The sequence below is a fragment of the Diadema antillarum genome, unplaced genomic scaffold (assembly GCF_040938485.1).
Source record: "Diadema antillarum isolate AM-2024a unplaced genomic scaffold, OU_Dant_1.0 seq00000197_RagTag, whole genome shotgun sequence".
NCBI classification, from domain to species: domain Eukaryota; kingdom Metazoa; phylum Echinodermata; class Echinoidea; order Diadematoida; family Diadematidae; genus Diadema; species Diadema antillarum.
The window spans coordinates 451,589-473,170 of NW_027271259.1; the positions used below are offsets into that span (position 1 = coordinate 451,589).

Below are 21,582 nucleotides of genomic sequence, written 5' to 3' on the forward strand. Positions count from 1 at the left end.
AGAACATAGAAATTCAGTATCTCATGTGATGATTCTTTGTAGGGATCTTTATGATAGATGTAAGAGTAGTGTTTATAAGAGCACGGAAGCAAGAAGTCCCTCTTGTGGTGCCAGCTACTGGAAGAGTTTATGTTTCATCAAGATGTAATGTGTATGAGGCTTTTGTAATATGAGCTTCTAAAGTCGTTGAAAGTTTGCATACTGTCAATGTGTTACTTGATATGTTTGTGGCTTGTTTGTGTGTGCATGTACATGTATGTGTGTTAATACAAACTTGAATCAGTCAGTCAGTCAGTCCGTGAAATAGTCTATCATTCAGTCAGTCCATCAATCAATCAGTCAATCAGTTAATCAGTAAGACATTCAATCAGTCATTCAGTCAATCAATCAGTCACTTGATCCATCTATCAGTCAGTTAATTAATCAGTCATCCAATCGATCGATCAATTAATCAATCAGTCAATCAGTCAGTCTGTGAAACAGTATATAATTCAGTCAGTCCATCAATCAATCAGTCAGTTAATCAGTAAGTCATTCCATCAGTCATTCAGTCAATCAATCAGTCAGTTGATCAATCTATCAGTCAATTAATTAATCATTCATCCAATCGATTAATCAATCTGTCAATCAGTCAGTCTATGAAACTGTCAATCATTTAGTCAATCCATCCATCAATCAGTCAATCAGTTAATCAGTAAGTCATTCAATCAGTCATTCAGTCAATCAATCAGTCAGTTGATCAATCTGTTTGTCAATTGATTAATCAGTCATCCAATCGATCAATTAATCAATCAGTCAATCAGTCAGTCTATGAAACTGTCAATCGTTCAGTCAATCCATCCATCAATCAGTCAATCAGTAAGACATTCATTCAGTCATTCAGTCAATCAGTCAATTAATTAATCAGTCATGCAATCAATAAATCAATCAATCAATCGATCAATCAATCAATCAATCAATCAATCAGTCAGTCCATCAGTCCGTGAAACACAATCATTCAGTCAATCCATCAATCGATCAACCAGTCAGTCAGTTAATCAGTAAGTCATTCAATCAGTCAGTCAGTAAATCCGTCCACCAGTTAATCAGTCAATCAATCAGTTTATCAGTCAATCAGTTAATCAGTATAGTCAATCATCTGATTGATCCAACGGTAATAGCTGTTAGTTAATATAAGAACATTGAAATTCAATATCTCATGTGATGATTCTTTGTAGGGATTTTTATAATAGATATAAGAGTAGTATTTATAAGAGCATGGAAGCAAGAAGTCCCTCTTGAGGTGCCAGCTACTGGAAGAGTTTATATTTCATCAAGATGTAATGTGTATGAGGCTTTTGTAATGTGAGCTTCTAAAGTCGTTGAAAGTTTGCATACTGTCAATGTGTTACTTGATATGTTTGTGGCTTGTTTGTGTGTGCATGTACATGTATGTGTGTTAATACAAACTTGTACAGTCAAACCTGTCTATAGCAGCCTTCCAAGGGAGACAAAAAAGTGGCTGTTCTAGACAGGTGGCCGCTATAGACAGGTTATCCAACTTTGTGTGCATTGCCTACATGTACATGTGTCATTGTTACATCTATAAGTACTTAAACATGTACATGTATGTGTGTACATACATGTATGCACATGTGTGTCTCATGCATTGAACAAATGCCGTCTGATGTTTATGAAGTTGTTACACAGGAGCACGTGTAGTTGTAAAGAAAGCTCAACACTACATTATTGTAGCACAGTATTATGACTGAATGAGTGATGAATGCAGCAGTGGCGATCACTGAATGTTGCCCACAAATGACTGGCAGGGCTACAAAGCAAAAAAACATGAATTATCGGCTCAGCTACGGCTCCATCACAGGCTTTTCTCTTGGGGAGATTTTTGAGTGGCCGCTAAGGTAGGTTTGACTGTGCATGATTATTTTTTGTGTTTCAGGATCTGAGCTATCTTCTGCACTGTTTAAAAGAGGTAGAAAGCATTATATGTTCCAGGCAATTTTGGCAGTATTTTGATAGCAGAACAGAATCAGCTGAAATAATACTACAACTGAAAGCTCACATGACAAAAGCCTCGTACACATTACATCTTGATGAAACAGAAACTCTTCCAGTAGATGGCACTTATGTACCTCTTTTAAACAGTGCAGAAGAGGAACTTCCTGCTTCCATGCTCTTTACTACTCTTATATATCTGCATTATGTAGCACTAGCCAAAGTGTAATGGATGTAAAATTGCAGAAACTGAAATCACAAACTGTGTGGTTGCTGTAGTCAAGGAAACCGCAATCTAAACTGTCCAAATCCATATATGAAGATATTATTTTGAGATGTGGAGGGTTTCTCATTCCTGTAAATTGAGTCGATATCTCTTCATGTTTTGATTGACGTGCGTCCAGGTCAGCTCTCGACCCGGGCCCAGGAGTACATCCAGCGCCTTTTCCACCAGTACGAGAAGGGCTGGAGGGGCAAGTTCCGCTCCAGACTGTTCCCCATTGGAGACAGGCGAATCTTGGACGTCTTCCAGAAACTGGTGGCCAATGACTTCTCTATGTACGATGAGATGAAGAGGACGGTCATTGGAGAAGCCATCTACCTCAGGTGACCTTGCACAGATTTTTATGAAGTTTTATTGATAATAAAACATTAAGATACAGTCAAACCTTTAATCAGTCCGCTGTGTATAATGGGCACCTGCTGTATACAGCAACAAAAAAAAAAAAAAAAAAAAAAATCCCCTCCCCCACAGAAATGCCATGTTTAAAGACCCTGTCTATAGTGGCCACCTGTCTGAAGTCAGTCATTTTTTATCACCTCCCCTTGGTGGCCGCCATAGATAGGTTTGACTGTAATATCAGTTTAAATATGTCCTGTGCAAAACCAGTTTGTCAGGGCTAGAATCATCCTTCTGTCTTTTGAGTTCTGCGCCATAAATGCTGAAAGGTATTGATCGGTCTTCAGTCATGTCCTTTGTGGTGCTGTTACACTTTGAAGGGTTTGTAAAACTTGTCATCTGACTGGAGGAACCTGTATGGTATGCTTTGAAACATTTTTAATTATAATCTTTTCAATACTGTATACTGTATATGCCATATATTTTGCAAGTCTGAATTTTTGCGAATCAGGAATTCCCGACGATTTCGCGAGTGGTTAAATTTGTGATCGTGGAGTCCTGTACTGAACGGAGAAGTGTAAATGCGTACATCACATTCACATCAGGATCAGAGTAAATATTTTCGCATGTCTTTAATTTTGCGAAAGAGCACCTGACTCGCAATATTCGTGAAAATAAAAATCTCGTGAAATATTCGGCGTATACAGAAGTCGAAGACATTGATTCTATTGTGCTTTCCTTGTGCAGGGCCTCGCTTCTCAACCACAGCTGCGAACCGAACTGCACCTTTGTGTTTGACGGCAGGAGACTTAGCGTGAGAGCCATCCGGAGGATCGAGGCGGGAGAAGAGGTGAGGTTTTGTTTTTATTCAGTAGCTGCTTAACTCTTTCACTGCTTGGAGTGTTAACCAGCACAGAAAGTTCCATACCATTGTATACACTGTCCCCATTCCCTGGCACAGAAAGGGTCAAAATTGTTTCCTTCTCTAGAGGTGACTTACAGCTGTCTTACATTGAATCTTTGGTGTGCAATGATCAGAATTATTATTAGTGACTTTCTGGCACTCTCTCTCCTCACTGAAACTTTCATTTCACTTCTGATCTCAACTTCTTTAAAGGACAAGTCCACCTTCATATACATTGAGAGAATGCAGCAATATTAGTAGAACACATCAGTGAAAGTTTGAGGAAAATTGGACAATCCGTTCAAAAGTTATGAATATTTTAAGTATCTGCGCAGTCACTGCTGGAAGAGAAGACTACTACAGTGTATGATGTCACATGCGTACAACTATATAAGGAAAATAAAAAGAGAATTTCACAAAACTTTACTTTTTGAATAAAGTGCACATTTCTTCGACTTGCTACTGAGGTATGTTAAGGGTACTATTATTCCCCCTGCCTTCTGAAAGAGAGAAGTCAAGTGTTCTTTTGTTATGCGAGAAAAAATGGAATTATGTTGAATTTTCTTTATTCTTTCTTTATATCGTTGTACTCATGTGACATCACAAGCTATAGTAGTCTTTTCATCCAGCCGTGACGGAGCAGAAACTTCAAAAATTCATAACTTTTTAACGGATTGTCCGATTTTGCTCAAACTCTCACTGATGTGTTCTACTAATATTGCTGCAATCACTCAACCCACATGTCTATGAAGATGAACTTGTCCTTTAAACCAATAGTTTCTTTTTCTGTACCCTTCCATTCCTGAATTACTTTCTTTCTTTTCTTTCTTTTTTTCGGAGAATTCTCATGCTGTAACAATTCTCTCTACAAACAGTTCTCATGGGAGAATACTCCCTCTCTATTTCCATTTGTATCTTTTCTCCACTTTTCCTGATAACTCAATAGTTTATCAAGAGAGTATTAATGTTGTTGTTTTTTACCTATGCCAGTGATTATTAAACTATTATCAGTGATTATTAACTATTTTTGCTTTCTTCAGCTTTCCTTAAATGGAATTGTATCCATTGGAGGGTGCGTAACAATCATTTTCAGAACTGCACCAGACAATTCTGAACTGCACAATTTGCTAATCTGTATGTGTATGCATGAATATTGTGCAAATATTGAAGTTTGCACAGTGCAATCCCAATATATAAAACGAACATGGTTATAACAAAATTCCAGTTATAATGAAATAAAGTTCAGGCTGCAACATTATTCGGTCCATATTTTCTGTTGTTTATTTGTTCGGTTATAACGAAATTTCAATATAATGAAAGAAAACTGCCGGTCCCAAGGTCTTTGTTACTGTAAAACATGATATATTCGCGGCATGAATATTTCGCGAATTGGAGCCGACGGCCTTTCTCGCAGCATGAAATGTTTGCGACTTGCCACTGGCATCCAATACACTATTGTGCAGGCAAGAACTTCCACGTGCATTTTAATTTTCACGAATGTTGCCACTCGCGAAATTAAAATGCATGCGCATATTCCTCGTTTTACAGTGTAACAGGAGTCCACTGTATGTGTTAATTATGTCAGTTGCTCCTTGCTGTTCTTTGTTCTCAATCACCACATGTACCAACTTGCTGTCTTTGCTAATCATCACAGATGTGCTGACCATCAGTGAACAGAGATTATATATCCATCCCCTCGATTCCTTTTGTGTCACCATGACTATGGCATTGTTCAATTTGAGTTGCCTGTTTAAATGCACCAAGATCTAATGAAATATCTGTATCTCGACAAGTTTGTACATTTTTATGCACTACCAATTCAATAAGGGGATAATGACATGTTGACATAGGAAAATCATTTTTGTATTTGGGGGGGGGGGGCTTAAGCATAAAAAGTTATGTTTGACTAAGCTTTCTTCAAACCTTGCACATAAATTCTTGTGTTGCTGGCAACCAGTTTGTCCTGTTGTTTATATGATATGTACATTGTAATTGATGGCCTAATTCACTCACTCCCTCCCCTCTAAGAATTTTCATCTTTCTACCATATCACAGCTAGGTCTTAAAGGCACAATTTACCATTTGCTGAAGAAACAAAACCCCAGCATTAGTGCTGTAAAATAGTTCTAAAATGTGAGCTATGGATAGAAACATCCACTGTAAAAATTTGAATCCGTAAACATACACAAAATGTGAACAATAGTTATAATAAAAATGTTTCCACACTAAACTGTCTACAGTTATGATTTAATGGGAAAAATATGTTTTTTTCATGGTAGGATGTTTTGTGATACAACAGACCTACACATATGCATCAAATGTGATATCTTGAACATTTTAAAAATCACTGCTCCCAAAGGTAAACAGGACCTTTAACAGTAAAGTAGTATGAGCTACAGTGTATCAGCTGGCAGACTTCTCACAGATTTGTAATGGTTGATATTTATATAATGTTTTTTCCACAAGATACAAAGTGCTTTAAGATTTTTGGTGATTTTTTTTTTGTCAACCATGTGTCAAGGTTTCACTAGTAATCACAAGATTGAAACCACAAGCCATAAAAGGGCCGAATAAGATCGGTCAGAGTCTTTAGCAACAAGGGAGTGTGAGACCAAACAGGATGTTGTTAAATTGGCTAGGCACCTGCCGAATGGTGGCTCAGAAATAACTCCAGCAGTGAGAGTGGAGATAGTGCACATTAAGTATTTGTGCAGATAAATATAAAACTGACAATCAATGATATGTTGCAATGGATTGTACTGACTAGAGTGAAATCCAGTGTGCAGACTAGTAGATTTTTTCCTGATTGTGTATACATGCAAATTAGATGTGGCAGTAATCACAAAGTACCTCACAGCACTACCATTTACCAAATTTGGATAGTGTCTGGCGTTTGCTCTGAATGTGCTGCAGACATCTGCTTCCTCTTCAGTTGTCCTTCCTTCTCTCTCTAACCACTTTTTCCCGATGTCGCTAATCGTTTTATCCTTTCTACCTTTTAGTCTTTTTCAATTATTTGTGTGCCTCTGTGTGTACATGTATGTATGTGTGTGTGTGTGTGTGTGTGCCTCCATTACTCTCCTTTTTTTTCCCTTTGTAAGTATGATTTTTTGAGAGGCCCACACCCCTATAAACTTGTCTCTTTTATGCGGGCCTTTTTTTTTAAATAGTACAATGATTTTGAACAAAATAGTTTTATTGAGGTTATGCATTTGCTCATATTCTACTCCGCTTTCAAAATGTATATTTGTATATTTTGTAATACATTGATTACTGTAAAAGTGAAAATTTTCGCGTATTCCGTGCAACCAGAAGCTAGCGCGAAAATAAAAGCACACAAATATTTTTGCGTGCCATAATGTTCCAGTAGTTAGCGACCTGATTCCACAGAATTATAAACACAAGTAATTCATCTAATCCAGCCGAGTACGAAAAATTACTTACGCGAAAATATCGACTTTTACAGTAATTGAAATTGTTGTGTGTGAAAGAATTTGTTCTATTTGGAAATAAGATTTTGTTTGACTTGAAAAAATATTGACTTTATAACTTCACTGATTCTCTATCAAATTATCTTCCACAACTCCCTACAGTGTAGCATCAGTTATGTGAGCACTTTGCTGCCGACGAGACTCAGACAGGAAAAGCTGAGATCTGTGTATGGATTCGTCTGTCAGTGTCAAAGATGTCTGGACACCACCAGGGTATGTTGAGTCATTCTAATTTTCTACTTTTAACCCGTTGCGGACAGACTGATTTTGCTACAACACACATTTCCGATTGACACTTACCCGAGTATACTCAGGACTCGTCCTCAATGGGTTAATCTCTAAATCCTTTTATTTGTAATAATATTACCTCCACCAAGGATGTTATGTTTTTGCTAGCATTGGTTTGTTTGTCTGTGTGTTTCTCTGTTTGCAAAATACATTGTTACTAAAAAGTTTATGAATGGATTTGGACGAAATACACAGGAAAGTTGATAACGACACAAAGGACAGAATAATAAAATTTGGTAGTGATCTGGATCACCATCTGGATCCAGGAATTTAATTGAATTTTCTTGAAAGATTCTTTATCGCTTGGCAAGTAGGGCCAACAAATGAGAGAATTAAACCTATGCGTATTTAAGGCGTGCATATGCGCACTGGGTGCACAGTCGAGGCGCGGCAGGAAGCTAAGGTAGAGACACTATAGCAAGGATTCTATATCAATGGGAAATAAGGGCATTTTCAACATATGTGTATACATATGAGTGGAAATTAGCTGCACAGCACAGGTCTGCACCCTCTCAGTGCTTTTCCAGTGTTTATCCTGATTTCGTTTCCATTGTATGCTTATCAAGTAACATCTTCATTGATGTATTAAAAGCTTGTTCATCTCTAGAATAGGAGTAGGTGAATTGTGGTCTGGTTACAATGATTAATTTGCTGAGCTAGTTTGATTCATGAGCACTCCATTTTTTTCCCCTGTTTTTCCACTTATGACAGACACAGCCATGTTTTGGCTGTCTCATCTCAATTTCGAGGGTTCCCCTCTAGTCATGCTCACGAGATGAATCATTTCATGAATTAATCATGGCAATTGAAAGCCTTGTAGCCGCAGACAAGAATAACCATGTCCAAGGGCTTGAAAGCATGACTGTAATATGTCTTTAAAAGGGAGAGCTGTAGTATAGTGGTTATTAAAGGCTCAGTACATTTTTAACTGGAGATCTTGGTTCAAATCCTGCTTTAATAGCACACACACGTTCATCCGTACCATCATGTAGACAAGGTGTTTCACCCAGAGTGCCCGGGATGTGCATGCATTTATGCCAGCTGGTGCAGAGTTAGTATTAAAGCAAGACCCTCAGAAAGATCAGAGTTCACACTCGGAAGAGGCTACTCTGGTCTGGGTTGATATGACCATTTCTTGTATTAAAAAGGAAAAGTCACAAAGTTACTGTGTGATTTGGTATCCCCTTCATGTGACTTCCTCTTTGTAATAGAGTTTTTAGTGTCTCTGTCTCTATCTCTCTGTTACTCTCTTTCTTTCTCTCTCTCCCTCCATCCATCCACCTGTCTCTTTTTTCTTCTATTTCGAGATCTATCAAATATCTCTCTCACCTTGTCTCTGTTTCTGTCTCTAACTCTCTTTCTGTCCAGCATTCTATTATCAAAAGTAGCTTTCTATCTCCCTCCTTCTCCCTTCTGAATCTATCTTTTTTTGCCCTTCTCTATCTGTCTAGCTCTCTATTCATTTATATATCTCTCAATTTCTTTCTACATGTGTCCTTCTCTTTCTCTTTGTCTCTTTTCTATTTTCTACTCTATCTCCATATCTCCCATTTACATAGTATTAATCAATTTCTACATCTTCATATCTATCTATCTATCTATCTATCTATTTATCTATCTATCTCTATATCTATGTGTCTTATTATCCATCTGTCTATTAATTGATCTATCTATCTAGTCATTGATCCATCTACTTATCTATCTATTAATCAATATATCTATCTACCTATCTACCCATGTATCACTGTATTTCTCAATCTTATTCTGTTATACCGTATGACCCCCAAAAAACTACAACAGGTCCCTCCGCAACGATATCTTTAAAAATAGTGAATCAGTCCAAATACAAATTCAGGGTATGAAATTATAACTCATTGCCCACATCTTACAGAAATCCCCATTCGATTTGCTTCAGTGGTCAAAGAGAAATGAGGAATTTTGTAGAGAATGTCAAGAATCTCTTCCCTCCAAGTTCTGTCTATTGTATTCAGGCACAAAAGCATCGAAGTGCTAAACTTGGAAGAATCAGACTCATGACATGCTTTACAACATTCCACATTTCTCTGTGACCGCTTAACCAAATTGAATGGATGGGGTTTTCTGCAAAATAGAGCTAAGATGTTATATTTTAAGACCCTGAAGTAGCATTTTAATAGACAGTTTAATCATATTGGGTGTTATCAATGCAAAAATTGATTGTAATTTTTTTGGGGGACATACTGTATGTTTATGTAATCTCCTTCTTTCCATTACTTTAGCCTCATACTGAGTTTATCTATTGAAAGCTATCTCCATTGCATCTATCTACCTATTACTATAACTTCCAATTATGTTGTAGTATCATATTTATCTCCGTCTCTCCATCAAGTTAGCCTTGCAGACTACACGTATGTGTCTGTCTACTCATTAACATATCTATCTCGGATGTACCTATCCATCTATCTATCTATCTATCTTTCTATCCATCTATCATCATATATTATTCAACCATTTTCTAGTATATTTTTTTTTGTCTATTCATCCCCTTCTCTCCATCAGGTTAGCCCTAGACTACACGTATGTGTCTATCTACTCATTAACATATCTTTCTCGGATGTACATTTGTACCTATCTATCTATCTATTTATCTATCTATCTATCTATCCATCTATCATCATATATTATCTAACCATTTTATAGTATATGTTTGTCTATTCATCCCCTTCTATCCATCAGGTTAGCCCTAGACTACACGAATGTGTCTATCTACTCATTAACATATCTATCTCGGATGTACAGTGTACCTATCTATCTATTTATCTATCCATCTATCAGCATATATCGTTCAATCATTTTCTAGTATATGTTGGTCTATTCATCTCCTTGTCTCCATCAGGATAGCCTCATGCTGTGTGTCAAGTGTCCCAATAGGACATGTCCCGACCCTGTTCTTCCCGTGCAAGGTAAGATGCATGGTCAGGTGTCTTTAAGGTTAAACCAAGTGTTTTAGTAGCCACCTCACAAGCAAATGTTGCTTCCTTCAATGACGAATGTGAGCATGCATTTCACTGCTATAAAACCATGTAGAACAGTGAAGAGCAATGAAAAGCAGTGAGAACTTCATGGCCACATGGTCAATGCAGAACAATATTTTTGCATACAAGACATATATTCATGATCATTTATTCCCTCTAAGAGTGTTACACATCAATTTCCTTTTACAGTCTAAGACAGATTTATAATTATCGGGTTATTATTTATCACATAAATGTTTGTTTTGCTTTGTCTAAATAAAGGGTTCAATTTCATTTTATACTACAGATAATGTTTTAGATGTATTTCTGTCATATCATGCAGAGCAATGAATTGAAATGTATCATTAGCAAGATTGGTTAGCTGGTGTATGTATGTTGCTCAAAATTTAACCGTACATTTGTATATTGAATTGTTTATTTTAAAAATCTTACTCCTTCCATAATCCTCTCTGGTATTGAGCACAAAATAAGATTCTGTGAGAATTTGCCTCCCCCCCCCCCCCCTTATCTCTGTTTATCATAGCAGAGTAGATTTCATGACTGTATACTTGTATCTGCAATATAAATATTGCTTGCGAAATGAGGAAGTGGAAGTGGAAAAAAGGAAGAATGGAATGTCCAAAAGCTAATATGTAAAAAAAAAAACTTGTTGAGGTATGTACTGTTTTCTGAAAGAAAGGGGGAATATATAAATTGTCATTTACCATTGGCATTGGCATCAAGCCAAATTGTTAAAGCGAAAAATGGTTGTGCGCATCCCTCTATGACAGATGGATGCTTCCAAATGTGTCATACCTGCCATTCAATCATCTCATCCCTGGAACATTCTACTGCTGTGGAGGGGATGGAGGCATTCACGGAGGAGATTCTGCAGGAAGTCCGAAAGTCCCAGCAGGAGGTGGCAGAGCTCAACTCGTATCAGAATATCCTTTGCAAGCAAACTAAATGAATTGACAAGTTGCCAGGAAAAAAGGAGACCTGCGATCACCTTTATTCATTGTTCTTGTTTTGATTCATTTGATGCATTTTTGACGATGCGACGATGAATACCTAATCATTCTTGAGTTGATGAAACCACAAACAGTGCAAGCAAAGGAAGGACTGTGTGCATGTAGTTTCACTTTACACAGGGCTTGACATTAATAGCAGTTGTCCGGTGGCTTAGGGCCACTAAAAATTGATGGTGGTGGGCCACCAAAATTCCAAAAACACTATCCCTTGATGGCCCAGTCAGGCATTTAAATTCAAAATGGATTGTCATGTGTCAATCTCTTTTGGCCATTACATTTCTTTTTCAGGCCACCAAAATTACAGATTTAAAGATTTCAGTGGCTCGAATGGACCACCACAGAAAAAGGTTAGTGTCTCGGTCTGCTTCATAAGTAAGCTGAAATATTTTATATCAGCAGTGTATAAAAGTTTGATTGGTCAACCTATTGATTTCCGGAATCTTTTCAGAACCATGTCTCTGTGGTTTGGGGTTATAACTGTTTGATTTCATTGTTAATGTTTCATGAGATAAAGGGAATTTTCTTTCTTAGAATCCCTTTGTTAGGTTGTGATTTGGCAAAGTAGAATAGGTAATTTTTGTGTTTTTCTTTTCATCTTGCAGATTTTGGGATACATTCAAACAATGTTTTTCATATGTCAAAATTTTGGCTGGTGAATTGATCTAGATTTGAAGAAAATTGAGTTGATTTCAGCAACATTACTAGAGTGTATGACCCATTACCAACCAACAACATAATGCTCTACTGAGCAAATGCCTGTTTAAAGATGTTAAACTTTAAACTGCAAAGTAAGAAAAGTTTTCATTCCAAGATTATGTGACCCTTAACCCATGATCACATGATAGCCGCCTGGCAGTCATCCTACGGCAGTGCCAGCGCCAGCAGTCATCCTTACTCCACCCCACCCACCACGCCTGCCTGCGGCTAGGCCTAGAGGCCATGCAGACATTCTCCCGCCTTGCGTGGTGGGGGGAGGCTCTCGACGCCAGTCAAGGGATCTTGGAGGGACTCAGGTGAACTTTGTAGAGGTTACCATAGGCCCCTTTCACATACACTGTAAAAAATGTGATTCAAATCACATTTTCTTTTCACTCAGGTTTGCACATGTACAGGCAAGATTAATCGCGATCCAAATCGCACTGTTTTACGAAGAAAATTTGCCACCCAAAGTGCATTGGTTTGAGCGCGACCAAACTGCCCATGCATGAGTCTATGAGTTTGCCCATACTTTGTGTTGACTGTCCCGTGCATGCTTTGCATTACGGGATGTAAAAGCTAATACAATTTTTGCACAATGTTCATACATACTTCTCACCATAAATAATGATAACTGTTTCGGAAATGTCATACTTTTCATGGTGATTGGATCGTGATTTGAATCACACTTTAAGTCGCAAATATTATGTCCACATGCATTTAAAGAAAAGTCTGTATTGCGATTCAATCATGACTGTTTTGGGCTGTGTGAATGAGCCTATAGTCTTATAATCTTTTTCCTGGGCACAATAGAGAGTGCATCATTGGACTGCAATAGAAACTTACTGTTCAAGCCCTTTTTTCTGCAAAGTAAATTTCCTAGAGCTTAGATTTTTCATTTATTCTGTTAGTGAGTTACTATTCATCTGAATTGGACGAAGTATGTATCTTTTTAAAGCTGAGAACGCCTTCTTTCAATTCCTCAGACCATGATTTGAAAATTGTCTCTTCTGTGAGTTTTTGTTGGGTCTGAGATGAAGAATTGCATGTTTTGTCATACTGAGACCCAGAATTATTCACATGATTGAATACCAAAATAATGGCCCCTGTGTGTGGGATAAATATGAAATTTCATTCAGACATGGCTGGGCGGATTAGTTACAATGAGGCAATAACCATACATATGTTTAAGCCATAAGGAAGTGATTGTTATTGTAAGGTCAAGTAGGCAACTTCCTTTTGAAATGAGACAATTTGGAAGCAGCATGCTGTCATATAGAGGAAGTTATCAGGAACTTTAGCTCATTCAGGATTTCTGCTGCGAAAGAAGAAAGGATAGTTATTCTTACAAACTAAAATATACGAAAACTTCATGCCCTCAGACAAGTGTTTGCGATGGTATGTATTGTGTAAAGGTTGAAGGTAAAACATAGTTCTTGTACACCTGCAGATCCGTAGCTGTCAAATTTTGCTCCAAAATGTATATGTACATGTATGCCTAAGAAATGTGTAGAATAATGCTGTAATAACAAAATATTTGTTGTGTAATGGCGAAAATGCAAAATATTAACCAAAAAGATTCGCCGGAGTTACAATCTCAGAACTTACCCGATCGGGGTCAGGCTAACTCAGACTTGGGGACAACTCAGCCTCGCTTTGACAGCGGGGCCGAGTTGTCCCTCTGGATTGCACAGTGCTGTACTAGTGGGAGTGCTTTGCGTTCTGGCTGGTCGCAGTTAAGGGCTGAGTTGATACAATGTGTGCATCAAAGAACTTCTGTGGTGTACATGCAAAATGAACGTGCGCCTATGTATGAAATATGATGATCGGGAACTGCATGTAAATTGTATGAAATAGGGCTGAGTTGTCCCCAAATCTGAGTTAGCCTGTATTCTTTTGGAATAAAAGTAGGTATAGCAACTTTTATTATTCTACACCTTTGATCTCAAAATACTCCAAACAACTCATCATCCAGGCAAATAGCGCCAGCCAGATAAGTTTTTTGGTAGGCCCTTATGATATATTGCAAGCAAATTTGAAATGGTGCAAGACAGGTTCTCAAACCCTTACCAGAACTATGTTTTCACTTTAATTATGATACTATGATGAAAGCATGGTTTGGTGTAGAAATATAAGTCCTTCTGAAGATGTGTGCCTTCTTGAGGATGCCAAATTCTAAAGAGGGCCTGCTGTCACAACCATGGCAACATGAGAATGGTTTAACATAAAGGGTAAAATGTATCCCATAAAATCAACAAACAGACAATCTCCCTGCTGTGACTGCCTATCAGATCCTACGTATGTGCAGTCTCTTATGGTTTCCCGTGGATATTTTGACATGTAGACTCCATCTCAGCCCGGAGGACCCTTACCTAGCATTCTTCCTCTTGAAACTGAGCATCGTACACATAAATCTTGGCAATGACAGCCTGGCACAGAGACTACTCAATCAGGTGAGAAAATAATGCTTAAGCTGTGAATTGTCCTCAAACATTAATGATGATATTTCACTGTATTGAAAGTTTTTGTTCATTTCAAGACAGTGTCACACTTAATCTGTATTAGATGTTCTGATGTTGCTAGCAAATGTCAACATTGTATTATCTATTGAAGAAAGAAAGGTTTGTGGTAACATCATGTGTATGTAGTCCTTGAAAGGGCTATTGTTGTCTCGCCCACCGGAGGTGAAGGCGAGACTAAGGGATCCAAATGGCGTCCGTCCGTCGTCCGTCTGTCGTCCGTCACAAATGTTAAAGTTTACCTGCAAGACTCTCTTATGATGCATAACTTGGCAACTGTTACAGCAATGGCAGCCACACTTGGGTGATAGAAGCACTAGGGGTATCTTCATGTTATGGTGTTGTCAGAGGTCATGTGATGATGTCAAAGGTCAAATGTCATTTGAGGTCATATATTAAAGAGTATGTGCAAGACTCTTTTCTATGTTAAAGTTTACCTGCAAGACTCTCTTTTGACAAATAACTTCACATAAGTTGCTTGGATTACAACCTAACTTGGGTCATAGATGCACTGGGGGTACCTTCATGTTATGGTGCCATTGGAGGTCACAGGAGAAGGTCAAAGGTCATTTGAGGTCATACGTTAAAGTTTACTTGCAAGACTCTCTTATCACACGTAACTCGACACATGTTCCTACAATGGCAATCAAACTTGGGTGATGGATGCACTGGGGGTACCTTCATGTTATGGTGCCGTAACAGGTCACATGATAAGGTCAAAGGTCATTTGAGGTCATACATTAAAGTTTACTTGTAAGACTCTCTTGTCACACGTAACTCAGCACATGTTGCTACAATGGCAATCACACTTGGGTGATGGTAGATGCCTCTTGGGAAGTTGAAGGTTACCACAAGGTAAAGGTCACAGACAGCGGTCAACGAACTTTTAGGGCCCAATGTTAAGTTTTTAGGGCGCATTTCGTTTATGGCTCATAACTTTTGATCCCTTTGTCCATTTGTGACCAAACTTGGATGGAAGATGTCCCTTGGGAAGGTGAAGGTCGTCACAAGGTCAAAGGTCACAGACAGGGGTCAACAAACTTTTAGGGCCAAATGTTATGTTTTTAGGGCCCAATGTTATGTTTTTAGGGCGCGTTTTGATTGTGGCTCATAACTTTTGATCCCTATGTCCGTTTGTGACCAAACTTGGACGGTAGATGTCCCTTGGGGAGTTAAAGGTCATCACAAGGTCAAAGGTCACTGGAAGGGGTCAACAAATTTTTAGGGCCCAATGTTAAGTTTTTATGGCGCGTTTCGATTATGGCTCATTACTTTTGATTCCTTTGTCCGTTTGTGACCAAACTTGGATGGTAAATGTCCCCTGGGGTGTTGAAGGTCACCACAAGGTCAAAGGTCATAAGCAGGTCAATTAACTTCTGGGAGTTATAAAAAATATTAATTCCTTGTACGCGAATGGGCGAGACACAATTTGGCACTTGCTTTGTTTGGCCAAAGAAGACACGAGAAAGAGGTCTGCAGTATTCTTTTGCCAAACAGCAGTCCTGCCAAGGACTACATGGTGTTACCACAAAGCTGTCTTCCTTGTTAACATCACCATGCAACCTTCCCAACAACACATTGTCTTTAACTAGTCTGTGCTTTTTCAAGTATGGGTCAACTAAATGAATCTTACATTTGTTGAAAAGGAGAAATCTGACTTAGCTCTTGAAATTGTTATCTCAGATTAAATAAATAGCTCATCAAATTCATTGAGCTGATATGCAATGTACTCAATAAAGAGCTACTTGTATCAAAAGAAACCAAAAACCCCGAAGAGATATGTGGATTGAGTGAAAGCAGCAACATTAGTAGAACACATCAGTGAAAGTTTGAGGATAATCGGACAATCGATGCAAAAGTTATGAATTTTTAAAGTGGATGAGGAGACTACTAGAGTTTATGATGCCATGTGTGGACAACAATATAAAGAAAATATACAGGGAAAAATGAAAAAGATCATTTTTCATGAAAATTACACAGTCCATCAACTTGACATCAACTTGACTTGACATATATTGACATATATGTCAAGGGTAGTAATTATTCCCCCTGCTTTCTGAAAGTGGTTAGTCAAGTGCTCTTTCATTATGCTAGAAAAGTAAATCATGTATAATTTTCTTATTTTCTTTACAATTCCTTGAACTTTCACTGATGTGTTCATTTAACGTTGCTGCTTTCACTCAATCCACATTTCTCTTTGGGTTTTGGTTTCCTTTAAATAGTTAGGCAGATTGAGAGATGCATGAGAATTGAATAAGATCATAATATTCCTAAAGTACTGTACTTGCTTTCAAATCTGTTGGCATGTTTAGTTACATTCTGATGTTAATGCCATTTTATAAACAGATAATATCCACATACCAGTCTGCATAAATATTCTGTTCAAACTTTTGTAGTAGAGATGGAAGAGGTTCTGTAGTTTTGTGAACTTCATCATGTTTCACTTTGTTCAATTGGGTTTAATTCTTTACTGCAAAACGTAGATGCCAAGTCAAGTTCATTTGAGATGATGTTTATGCGAGCCTTTCTAGCAATTATTCTACAGAGACACAAGTGGTCCACTCTTTAAGGAGGTCTGTAATTACGTACTGCAAGTAGCAATGAATATAATTGCTGTCACAGCAGCTATACAACTAGCAATCAATTATCAGTATTAAAGGTGTTGCTGTAGTATCTAAAATTATTACAGTTAGACTCCCGATATTACGAAGTCATTTGGACCGGCCGTTTTCTTTTGTTAAACTGCACAAATAAACGATAAAAATACAAAGAGCGGATAATGTTGAGGCCCGAATTTTTACTTCGTTGTAACCGGAATTTCGTTATAACCGTGTTCGTTTTAACGGGAGTGCACTGTATAACCAGCAATTATAATACCTATCCTTATGAAAAGGGTCCTGTGTGGTGAATGATGATTGATATTTGTAAAACAAATGAAATATGTTATTTATATGCCAGTATCAAAGCAAACAGTTTAATTCATTGCTATTCTGTGACATTTTTTGTTTTGTTTGTACCCATTTAGACGATTCCTCTTCTTGAGAAAGCATATGGAGAAAGTCACCCTGTGACCCAACATGCGAGGGCGCTCTCTCAGTCGTCTTCCTAACCTGTGCCTCTTCCCACAATGCACTGAGCTTCCTGCATTGCCCGCTCAGGATCACACAGAACTTGTATTCTCCAATGTGGTAATTGTTACCTTCTTCCACCAAAGAGTACCCACAACACTTCCTACTCAGATCTCTTTATCACACCTTGAAGTAGTGACCTTTTGTTAGTACAAATCAGACAATCATTTTATCATTTCCTTCAAATGTCATTTATCAGGCTGAACATAGATTATTTATCAGTGTCACAGTGCACTTTAATTGCATTTGGTTCAGAGAATGAGGAGAGTGCAGAAAGTCTAGATATTTGTTGGTTTTGTAGTATAATAAATGAAATGTCCACCTTTCAGCAAAGCAGGCAGTCTGCTTTGTGTGTCTGTAACACTATTTCATTATTTATTTTATATGCATTTGTATACAAATTGTATTTAATTTATTATACATTTATGATGCAGAAATTTACCATATTGCCTTCTTGCACTCTCACAGTTTTAGAATTCAAGACTCGGCCTTAGAAGATTTTGTACTATATGTGTAAAAGTGGTGCTGATTTTATACAGATGTTAGCAATATTCCGTCATCACTGCTTTGGGAAGACAGAGCGAATTTGAAATCTGAAAGATATCTGGAGAAGAATTTCTTCTAGCCTTTTTTTCTGTATGTATTTGGAACAATGAATTGGGGGGGGGGAATCAGTGGCAGTTTTTCTGATTCCTAGTGTGAAGAGTACAGCAATGTAAGTTTTAAGGTTGAGTATTAAAGATGGATATTTCTATCTACCCAAAGTAGTGTTCAGGAATTAATAATTCCCTCTACCACGTACATGTAGATCATGCCTTCAAAATAAATAGTGTAAATAATTCAATGGGGTGTAATCAATCAGTTTTTTGTGCTGGTCTCTGCAGACAAACTTGAATGAAACAAAATGACACATAATGCAGATATGTTTCTGAGGAATTGTTCTGTATTATCTTTGAGACTTTGTCTCTATTCCAAAGATAGCGCCTCTTTCACAGAAAACAGTATAGAGAGCATACATTGGATGCTGCATGTACAGTGAGAATTATCAACTCCATCCATGGATACATGTATTTTGATGAGAATGAGATTGTATTTAAAAGTCAAATGAGCACAATGCTGGACATTTAGTGCAAATATCAGTCATTCATATCATTTTCCTTTAGCGTAGACTAATATTTTTTTCAGGCAGAGACTGAGGCTTGACTTTATGAGACCACCTATAAAGTAAAGTGTGTGTGACTTTCAGTGCTTTTGATGGCTTTAACCCCTTGTGTGCTTTGAGTGGTGATCGACAAAGAAAACCCTATAGAATAGTACACATTTTCTGAAATCTGTGGCATAGAAAGGGTTAAATAGGACCTTTTTTTTTTGTAATTGTAGGGAGTTTTAGATTTTTATGGTGCATGCGTTAGAGAGAAAAAAAAAACTGTTCTGCTCATGCGTAAAATCGTCTGAGCTTTTTATGGTGGTTCTGGGCCATTTTATCATCCACTTAAATCAATGATGCAGAGAGCTACTTAATGTAGTTATCATATGGGGGCGCTATTTTACTTCATATAGGCTGCGTCTTTGTGAAAATCTAAAGTTACTTCTCAGCATGATGCATGGAGAGAATTAAACGGCCAGTGCAATCATCGTCAAATCTAAAGCTCCTTAGTACGCTGCTTGTGAAATAGAAGTGGGCCCTTCAGTAATGCATTGTCGTCTCAAATAAGCTTGTTCATGCATATTGGTAATTTCTGTGCATACTGACATATCCAGTATTCCTTGAGCCTCTAAATTTTCTGTAGCAATAAAAGATGTGTGGATTTTAAATGGTTTGAAGGATGGGAAACAAGTGTGACTGAATTTGCATACTGCTAACGATTGATAAAGGTCTAAATAACTGTTGACAAGTGATACGATCTTACCATAATTTCTATTTTGGCATTCATCTAAACTGTCTCTGGCACAAGTATTGCCCAGTAAATGAATTATTCGTACTGTAATTAGCTTACATAGTAATGCGTCTATGACTGATCATCAAATATTACCACTGTTATCATTCAGGCATATCAGCTGTGAAAAAGTCATCTACTGGCTCTTATGGTTATGCTGGTAAATGATGATTAATATTACCATTCATATCAATTTCATTAATATGATTATCCAAAGAGATTTTTCTCACTAGGATGAACTATATGTGATTCGCTACAGCAAAAGGATCCAAAAGTCGGGGGAGGACATTTCTATGAAAATGGCATGATATTATTTCCTTGCTCTTCCACTTTAATTTCATATATAACACAACTCATGAAAGTACTCTGTCGCGGAGATATCAATAATTTTATAAACGCATATCGAGTGGTTTAGGAATTCAGTGTTTCGAGAAAACCGCCTTCAAGGTTTTCCTTCCGACGCTATCATGATCAAGGGGAGGCAAGACAGTTTTTACTGCTTGACAATAGTAGGTACGGTCTTAGCAACCTCCACGATGTTCATTCAAGCTTAGCGCCAGCAGTCTACCTACGGCCAATCAGTAACCAGGATGCCACGCACTGACCAATGAGATCACTCCCTCATTGCTAGGGGCGGGGTCTAGCTGCGGCGCTTAATCCAAATCTTCGGACACTTTTCCGTTCAGTGGACAGTCAGGAAATCATGGCCCAGAAAAACACTAGTTTCTTGTCTTTCCTTTGGCCATTTAGCTTCAAAATTTCGGCAGATGATAGACGATACATTAGACTACAAAATTAAGCAAAAAACAGAAAACCAATAGTTTTGACCAATTTTGATGATCTGACTTCAAACTTGATTTTCTCGGCTCAGCCATCAGCGACTTTAGGATCCTTTTGTTGTACAATATTTGTAGCAGGTCACATATATTAACGTTTGTGATCATAAGAAGCCGCACAAATGCCCTACTTTTAATAGTAGTGGCAGACTTCTCTCTGCATGTGTACTCTGCATGCTCCAGTAACATTTTTGTGGGGAGTACTTGAACTTGTGAACTTTTATACAAGTCTACACTCCTTGATTTGGCTGCTCCTAGGTTGCTTGTATGCTAGCTATGAGGGGTAAGCTTACTAGCACCTTGCATCTCTCTGTCCAATCACAGAATTATGTACATGTAGGACGTATGGCGAGTAAGCACTCTAGTACCTACTCATGTAGCTCTTTGGAATTATCATTGTCAGTATAGAATGCTAGCAGTGATAAAAACAATTTTAAAGTTGATGATGATGGTGATGTTGTTAGTGTATTATTCATAATATATTATCAAATTATGATATTCATTAACATTATTCTGTCATTACTGTTGTGGCTATGACCATAACTCTTAGATATTTGTATTGTAATTTTTATGGATAATAAGTTTAATTTATAAGCTCTTTTTTCTTTCTTGCTATCTTCCTCTGACATTAGCTTCAGTCAATATCATACACTGAAATATTCTCAGGAAATATCATATGTGTATTTCAACTCTTTTGTTGTCTCCTCTTACGTTCCTTCTGGCAATACTTGATTTCAAATCAGTACTTCTCGTAGTTCCTCTTCAGACTGGCTCTTACTATTTTGTAAGTTTTGGGGGTTTTGGGGGTTAACTCTGGCATGATGCCAACCTTAAAGGTAACCAAAACCCAAAGAGAAATGTGGATTGAGTGAAAGCAGCAACGTCAGTAGAACACATCAGTGAAAGTTTGAGGAAAATCGCACAATCGATGCAAAACTTATGAATTTCAAAAGTTTTGGTGTTGGAACCGCTGGATGAGGAGACTACTTGAGTTTATGACATCATGTGTGGACAATGATCTAAAGAAAATACAAAGAAAATTCAATGTGCTTTCACTTTTCTAGCATAATGAAAGACCACTCTACTAAGTGCTTTCAGAAAACAGGGAGAACAATTACTACCCTTAACATATGTCAGTATCAAGGTGA

General features: G+C 37.7%; 1 protein-coding gene across 1 annotated transcript in view; it reads left to right on the plus strand.

The window, feature by feature from the left end:
• Positions 1 to 17,687, plus strand: part of LOC139728758 (N-lysine methyltransferase SMYD2-like) — a 31,897-nt gene extending 14,210 nt beyond the window's left edge. Inside the window, exons 5-12 of the mRNA XM_071639700.1 lie at positions 2,397 to 2,598; positions 3,359 to 3,461; positions 7,109 to 7,219; positions 10,170 to 10,264; positions 11,032 to 11,234; positions 12,157 to 12,331; positions 14,359 to 14,467; positions 17,559 to 17,687. Coding sequence (XP_071495801.1) covers positions 2,397 to 2,598; positions 3,359 to 3,461; positions 7,109 to 7,219; positions 10,170 to 10,264; positions 11,032 to 11,234; positions 12,157 to 12,331; positions 14,359 to 14,467; positions 17,559 to 17,642 — 1,082 coding nt within the window. The 3' untranslated portion in view covers positions 17,643 to 17,687. The remainder of the gene's footprint in view (positions 1 to 2,396; positions 2,599 to 3,358; positions 3,462 to 7,108; positions 7,220 to 10,169; positions 10,265 to 11,031; positions 11,235 to 12,156; positions 12,332 to 14,358; positions 14,468 to 17,558) is intronic.
• Positions 17,688 to 21,582: the final 3,895 nt, after the last annotated feature.